The sequence below is a fragment of the Haliotis rufescens genome, unplaced genomic scaffold (genome assembly GCF_023055435.1).
Source record: "Haliotis rufescens isolate VD_foot unplaced genomic scaffold, xgHalRufe1.0.p SCAF_2, whole genome shotgun sequence".
Classification (NCBI taxonomy): domain Eukaryota; kingdom Metazoa; phylum Mollusca; class Gastropoda; order Lepetellida; family Haliotidae; genus Haliotis; species Haliotis rufescens.
Genome location: NW_025963890.1, coordinates 3,040,993 through 3,049,549, shown reverse-complemented (window position 1 = coordinate 3,049,549; position 8,557 = coordinate 3,040,993). Strand labels below are relative to the sequence as shown.

At 39.8% G+C, this 8,557-nt stretch overlaps 1 protein-coding gene across 1 annotated transcript; it reads right to left on the bottom strand.

Annotated features, from left to right (window-relative positions):
* Positions 1-752: 752 nt before the first annotated feature.
* On the bottom strand, positions 753-7,204 carry LOC124116747 (growth arrest and DNA damage-inducible protein GADD45 alpha-like). The gene is made up of 6 exons (XM_046478225.2): positions 5,408-7,204; positions 4,002-4,106; positions 3,124-3,247; positions 2,559-2,684; positions 1,668-1,806; positions 753-1,158 (listed from the first exon to the last, which is right to left on the bottom strand). Exons 1-5 carry the CDS (start codon positions 5,452-5,454, stop codon positions 1,699-1,701), a joined length of 510 nt encoding a protein of 169 aa, XP_046334181.1. The 5' UTR covers positions 5,455-7,204; the 3' UTR covers positions 753-1,158; positions 1,668-1,698.
* Positions 7,205-8,557: the final 1,353 nt, after the last annotated feature.

Sequence of the window (8,557 nt, the reverse complement as noted above, 5' to 3'; positions counted from 1 at the left end):
GGGCTTCACACATTGTATCCATGTCGGGAATCGAACCCGGGTCTTCGGCGTGACGAGCGAACGCTTTAACCACTAGGCTACCCCACCGCCCCATACGGGGGTGACGAGAGAATGCAATCACCCGTGAAGGCACACAACTTATAAAGTGTCTCGCTAACTTGGTTGCATGCATGCCATGATCATTTGAGAAGATCGATTCTCAAGGTTAAATACTGGATTGACTGGTCCAGATTCGATTTTTTTACAGACCGCCGTCATGTAGCTGGACTATTGCTGAGTGCGGCGTTAAACAACAAACAAACAAACAAAAAAATAATATATCATAAACATTCGATGACGAAACAAACATCAGGTGAGGTGAAATGGGGTTTAACGTCGCGTCCAAGATTATTGCACTTATATAGCGACGTGCATGCACGTGTGTGTGTGTGTGTGTGTGTGTGTGTGTGTGTGTGGCTGCTTGTACTAGTCCGGACTGATGCCGATTTATAGTGCTAGCTCACTGAGATACCATGCCGCAGTTTAACATGAATACCCTACTCAGACACAGTATACTGACTCCGAGCTGACCAGTCCTTGTTTTAGCCCCTTAATGCCGAGCGCCAGACAGGGTAACAACAAGTACCATCTTTTAACGTATTTTGGTATGACGCGGCCGGGGATCGAATCCCGGACCTTCCGCTCTCCGGGCGGACGCTCTACCACTAGACCACGGAGGCGGTCCAGAAACAAACATAAAGATAAATGAGAAGTTTATTTAAAAAATGTTTATTAAATCTACTTGTCATTACATGACGATCGTTAAGACACATTCACTTACACTGGCCACGCAGTTGCCGGGGAAACCGCCTTCAGTAAAGTAGATATGCTCATTACAAAATGAACCTTGTAGCGATAAAAGGTGATGTTATATATTGGATGGGTCATAACTCATTGTCCACAAATCCGATCAGAGTAAATCCGATCCAAAAGGACTACGCCATGCAACCGGTATTCTGTGTGACCTTGACCGGAATGTCGTCTGTTTCTTCGCGTCCATCGCGTGCGCGGTGGATCCTGCCTTCCCATCATGCAGCTGTCGTCTGTTCTCGAAATCGCAGGTAGCTGATTTCAGTGAGGTGATGGTTTCAATGTGGCTTCATGCCAACGATCTGGGTCCTGAAAAGTTTGAAGAGACATCGTTTATACAGATTCCACAAACAAAGCCTACTGTCAACAAAACGTTTGCAGATCTGTTTGCGCAGTGTTTGCAAATAAAGAGAATTTCCAATCCTAACGCAAGTCAATGCTGGAGACTTACAAACAAGACTGTCGTAGCGAGCAAGTGTACACAAGATTCTTTTCAAGTTCACAACACAAACAAGTCTCAATTCAAGCAGTGTTTGGTTTAACGGTTTCCACGTAGCTAACGCCAATCACGTCGTTTCTTCAAAGACACAGGGGCAGCTTAACATCGTACACTTTGACATATATATGTGGGTCAAGTTGAGAAAAAAAATATTGTAGACGATTCCTGAAATTTACCACATGCTCGAGACAAACATTACATACACGAGAAGACCCAGGGCATATCTAGGTTGCATCTACTCGAATCTATAAAGTTTAGAATTATATTTCACAAAGTTTTAATTTATTTATGATGCAGATTAGACGGGAATTAAACATACCGTATGTGGATATCACTGTAAGGAGCTCATATCATTCCGGGAATTCTATAACAGGTTTAGGGTACGTGTCGCTTAGCATGACACTGTTGTGGAATTCTATCACGTCCTCATCGTTTGAACTGGGGCAATTCTTGGGATACTGCAATGAAAAAAATACATGTTTTAATGACAACTGCAATAGGTTCTTTGTCGGCCTAGAATGCGTTGTTGGTGTATGTGTGTAGTTGCATAACGGCCATAAATACTCTCCTTGGCATAACCATTACCTCTAGTTTGTTTATTTGTTTGTTTGTTGTTTAACACCGCACATACAGCAATATTCCAGTTATTGGCGGCGGTCTGTAAATAATCGAGTCTGGATCAGACAGCCCAGTGATTGAAATCATGAGCATCAATCCACGCAATTGGGATACGATGACATGCATCAGCCAAGTTTGAGAGCCTGACCACCCGATCCCGTTAGTCGCCTCTTACGACAAGCATAGTCGCTTTTTACAGCACGCATGGGTTACTGAAGACCTATTCTACCCCGGATCTTCACGGGTACGTTTCCTCTTGCAATACCTTAGAGAATGTGTATTGTCGACTTCGAATGCGATCAATCATTGGTATCAAGTTACTGTGCATGCAACACCAACCATGAATATTTATCCCCTAAAGATACAAAGTTTGGTGCAAAAACGTGGCTCCCTTAGAAAATGTGCCAATCACAAAACACATGATCACTGACACTAAGTGCACATAATGTGACTGAATATTTCATATAATGAACTGTTGATGGCTCTTTTTGAAAACATTTGCATAAAATTCCGCCATCCCTTGTCAAAGGTTTAACATGCGACTCATAAAGAGTTAACCAACGTAAATCATCAACGTAAATCATCAACGTACCTCTAGGAGGACGCAGCTCGAGTCTACCGCAGTGTTGTTAACTTTGGAGGTGGCCATGTTCCCAGTCTCAGTCTCCTTACCTCCCCTTCCTTCAAGGACACGGCCAAGGGAGTTGTGTTTCTCGACCTGGGAAAATGAAAGACCCTTCCAGTCAACACATGGCTTCAGATTAAAGAGCAAAGGCTGATCTGACAATTCTCGAAAAAATAACCTCATAACTTCGACAAATGGTTGTTTCAATTGTCGTTGCTTTAATATATATGTTTTAGGTCCAGATAGTTTATCATACAATCTACATATACTGACTGGGTGCTAAATGACATGTATGAAAAAGATTCATGCATTCAAGAAAGATAAAGAAATTGAAGAGGTTCCTTCAAATTGCCATTAAAAGTCATCACTGCATTTGATGCTTTTGACCAAAACAACTTTGAAATTTCTGGGGACTTGTATTCTACAATTGGGAGCTTAAATATATAAATATAAACAGTGAAACCGTTAACCGGAAGCCCTGGAAAACGAGATTTCATTGAAGTTAAAATATGACATCAATTTGGTTCCACACCTTTAACAGTTTGATCTCATTCTCCCAACAGAAAGCTTCGATGAGTGTGTGCTGAATGTCTACGGTGACGTCATGGTGGCCACTTACTTCCGGTAGGACACACAGCATCACGTTGTCAGGGTTACTGAAAAGTATTTCTAGCATTATATATTTTTAAACACTAGTAATAAATGCAATTCAAAAACCAAGGACATATGGAATAAAAATAGAATCAACAGAAGAGTGCAATACTTTGAGAAAGGTGGTGAATAATGTTAAGTACCAATGTTAAGGTTCCAAGGGATTGGCTTTCAAAAATAAGTTCCTTTGGATTTTAAAGTGTAATAATAAAGTGCAGCCACGTTGGGACGAGAACTTTTCACCCAACAGGTCTACTGTTAGATTAACATTAGTCTCTGAAATGAACATATTTTATAGCTAAAACAGTTGTTACATTATAGTTATGAAAAATAATTAAAGAAAGAGCCCAGAGACTCTCTTCATTTTTCTGATACTGCAGTAATCTAGACTTGCCAAATATTATAGACTTGCATGGGCTGTATTGGATATTTTTGTTTCAGTGTCTGTATGACAGACTCTCCTGCTGTGTGCACTGATGGAAAATATACCGCTTTGAATGTAAGCATAAAACACTGGTTGTTGCAGTAACAACTAGTATCATCGTATTTATTGAATTACTGAACTGGGAATTAATTCTGAAATGAACCGATTGATATTGATTTTGAACAACTAGTGTCTTCCCGAGCAAGCGGGTATTCAGTCCAACCAAGACAAGTATACTATATTTAATTGAAGAAGGGGCACTAAGAATAACAGAACTGACACTTCTTTGAAGAAATGAACCTATAATTTATACATGCAACATATTTCGTACTTACCATTTCAAAAGTTTGGCACATTCGAAGAGACCGGATGTTAATCTGTTGCATTCCATCGCTTGCCAGATACTCTCCCTCAAGGCAGCACCAACGTTCATCATTTTCCTACGTATAAATAAACATTGCTATTGACGGGTACAGTTGCTGTGGCTATGTGCCGATATGTATGAATTCAGTCATGAATCATCACTAAACAAGGATTCGTTGTCGTGAATCATGCCACTGTTTCAACATAATATATCAAGCCTTACCAAATCATCGTTGCAAAGTTTTCTTCACGGTGCTGTAAAGTGTTTTGGGGATTAATCTCTGTTTTGGTATTAACTCTGTTTGGGCTCAGAAGGAGATTAACGGCAAATGCGAGCTCAATAGTTCGCTGGATTCATCAAGTGTTATTGTACTGTTTACACAGCGCTAAGGGATATCCCCGTTACCACTGGTGATATGACGTCACATTGCAAGCACCATTGCTGAGAGATTCCCGCTAGGAATACAGGTCGATTGATTTGTGTGCATCGTCAAAGAGAAGATGTTGTATATTTTGAGACGACAGATCCCCTCTCGTATCAGTAAGGCTACATTCAACAGATTATAGCGAAAGCAGCGTGACCTGTGACCTCTCACCCCTCAACGTGACCCGCACAAGATCGCACACCATGGGCTGACGAAACATATCATGTGATTTGCCTGGAGACTAAATCTGACAACTTGCGTCAGGTTTTAAATCGTATTAAAACAAAGACAATCACATTGATCATCAACACAATAACTTCACGCACAAACGCCTTTCTTTTGATTATCTAAGCCCCAAATAAATGAATAAAGACAGTCGATCGACGAGAGCAATAAATCATTAATTACCCCACATAACTCGCGGCAGTGTTTGAGTTAGCTACCGCGCAGATATAGCGCAGTAGTGATGCAGATTTAAGGCTGCAAGAGTAACGCGCCGCTCTGCATCGTATATAAAACTAATTACGTAATGAACCTGCCCTGCATGACCTGAGGGTCATTAGTTTGCCAGACCCAAGATGCAGAAGTTAGATTATAAGCAGGTAATATTCGTCTGCAAGTGACTAGCTGTATCAAAGCCCAGCCCTCCTAACAACGTAACAGAGCGCAACATGCTGTAAGCGTTCTTGCATAAGCCGTAGGCTACAGCTGTGTGCATTGGCATCATGAATGAAATTATTTCTACACAGCCCTTATCAACGTTGCAGAATACCTAGATAAGCTCATATGTTACATATTTGAATGTTGAAAGTGGATAAAAGTTTGCATTCAAAATTTGCACGGGACAAAATGCATACTTCTTTGTCCCCGTCTATACGTCTGTTGCTCCGCGTTGCTCGGTCCACGAGCTAATAACGAACAACGTGGAAGCAAAGAGATATATTTGCACTTACGGTTTTGCTTGCAGTTCCGAATCTTTCATTAGTTCCGGCAAAGTCATCGTCCAGTTTGTTCCAAATGAAACAAAGAGAAAAGTTATGGTACGAAAACTCCACGTCGCGACAACCTCACAGCTGACTTGTAATAGCCTATGCGCTACAGTCGGGCCCAGTCTACCTGGGAGCGAGGCGCGATGTAACGAGCTCTCCGATTGGCTGAGAGCTGACTCGTTTGTCGTTCAACACTAAGGCAGGCTAGCGTGTTTAGTCTTTGTTTGTAACGAGCAAAGTTTTCTAGAAAGATAGCAACAACCACGACAGATGGTGTTCCTGCCACAGTTCACACCTTTCAACATTTGCTCAGTACTTTAACCCCAAAAGGTCAAATTAACATAATTTTATTTTTATAAATTATGCATTGTCTACAATGCAAAGCAATATATACAGTTAATAATTGCAAGAAGTGGCATTATATGAAATCTACCATTACACCGATATTGTAATATTTGATTACCATATCATTTTACATTTGAATGATAAACCTATATCAAAGGTTGACCTATAATATTACTGCACGCTAAGGTGATTAACTCGAAGTCTAAAATCATGGGGTATCTATCGATTGACGAATGCATGTTTTGTTTCTTGCATGGCGCGCATTAATGCAAAGTTCTGTTAGACAATAACACCTGACTTCTCACGCTGCAGACGGTGTTGCAGATCCCTTGTAGACAACCCAGAGAGGGTGCACCGTGCTGACGCCAGCAATACATATAAACCTGTAAGCTCTGTGCGCAGGATTCATAAATAATCGTGATATATGTTTTCATTTATATTTCGTTTGTTAAATTAAAAGATAAATCAGTAAAGTTTGACCATTACATCCTTCTTGTGATATTTACTTCCGATCGGAATAATTGACACAAGTATGAGAAATACATGCTTCGTTAAACGTATTTTAAGTCTCTGTCGTGCATAAAAATGCTTATCGTTTATGAATAATATATAAACGATAGACTGAAAAGCGATATGAATGATAGATAGATAATATAGCAAGTTATTATTCGAGTATTTATGAAATACATAAAAAGCATCCATCAAAGGACGAATAGATGAAGGAATAGCGCACAGAATAGATGGCTACACATTAAACCACGGTGCGCTTTGGACAGGTGTGCATTACTCAAAATTAATGCTCCAGCGATGTCGAGACACTCTCTAACACCAAACATATCGACCTATAAATACGTCTGCCAGGTGTATTCTCGGAGATGACTGCTCTGCATGCAGAACTAGTATCTTCGTTACAGTCACGCCCTATTCTCGTGATTCTTTGTTAAACCCATCCGTATTGTAGTCACGTCAGTGCATCCAAACATCTGTTCAGGGCCTGAGTGTGTGAAAGATGCTTTACATGGTTGAGGTCAAATGACAATTATAAAATCTTTTTTTTTCGTTCAGTGTAAAACTATAATTTTATTTATGAAGTAATCTTATTAATAATTCTTTTAAAATTCGAGTGTTGTAATTACAAAGCAGTCGAATGCTATATGGTATTCGAGAAAACTCATGCGAGCGTATTAATCTAATAAAATCATTATTATTGTTGTGAGATTTTCGTTTTACATGTCATACAAACTACGCAGTATGCCTTATTACCTTTGCTCATCTAATCAGGTCAGGTATGATCGAACTGTGTCATTCAGAACACATGTGACCCAGTTGGACACACACTTTTGATAAAGAGGTCAGGCTAGGTCAGAAGGAACGTAGATGTACAAGCTCAGTCACTCACCTAGGCCATAACCCTTCATCAGCCTAAATTAGCATGGAAGCCTGTGCGTCTATACAGTCATTAAAAGGGAGGTAACCGTCATGGGCCTAAATACTTTGTAGCTAAACAAGTGGTGGACTGTTTCCAGTGAGTACGCACAGGTCCAAGGTCGCCGAAGCCAGAAATAACGTCCTACTGGTCACTGCTGGTCAAAACTGGCTGTTTGTAAATTTCTGTCCCAAAGATAGCCCTTCGGTACATATTTACAACGAATTATTTCCATTCCGTTTGAAAAATTCACCATGTTTTCTATGGTCGTAATGACAAAGCGAAATATATTTATATGCATATTTTAAATTGCGGGTAAAACCTATATAAATTATCAATACTAGATTTGAGATACCGTTTGTCAATGCAATAACCATTAAACTCTAACTTCTGCTCATATGCAAACTTGTCGTTTTGAAAATGACGGGTTTTGAAAATATACGTAATAACGCAATATTTTTTATTTTAACTTCATTTAAAATTGGACCTTGTGCACAATAGTAAGACTGCACCAATCAACACACGCACTCTGTTCGTAATATTCTTATCATCAAGTTCAATAAACAGGAAAGTCGTAACGAATATTTATTGATCATTATTAGAAAGATGAGACATGATGGTAGTTAGTATATTAACTTATAGTAGTGCTTCAAGTGACCGATGAATAGTTAGACTGGCAGTTAGTCCCAGAAATAAAGTTATCTTATTATATATATAAAGAAATATATAACTACTAAAATATAAAAAAAATAAAAAATCCAAATTGAGCCCAGCACAATCCTTAATTTGCCAAAACTTTCTCGACTTGAGTTGGACTCCTTTTTCAATTTCATTCACTAGGGTCAGGGAGAAAGACTGACAACTAGTTAGCACCCTTCAAGGCCAAGTCTGCAGCATATGGGCAGTATTAGACACAAGTCAAATTACGCGTGTCCAAGACGTGTGGCAAATTAAGCGCCCCCTGGTGAGGCGGGTTCGTTATGGCTTGTGTTAGAAATAGGCTACTTACCTGCTTTATTTAGTGTCATTAGGAAAGGCAAACTTTCGCCCTCCCTTTTCATCTGTAATGATTTTTCTGGCAATATTAAACGCGCATGCACGCACATTGAGACAAACGTACGAGCTCAGACGTATTACTCCCATGAATATCTATAAACGTCGATGGTATATACAACGAACAACGAAATGCTGCAATATATAAATGTGTATATCAAATGGATGATCATATTTAACAGACCGCAAAATTAATGTGTTAATATTAAACACTTACTTTTCATGAAAATTGTTTGAGTGGCGGGTCCTACCCACAGGCTGGTGCTTACCCTCTCCGCGAACACCTGGCG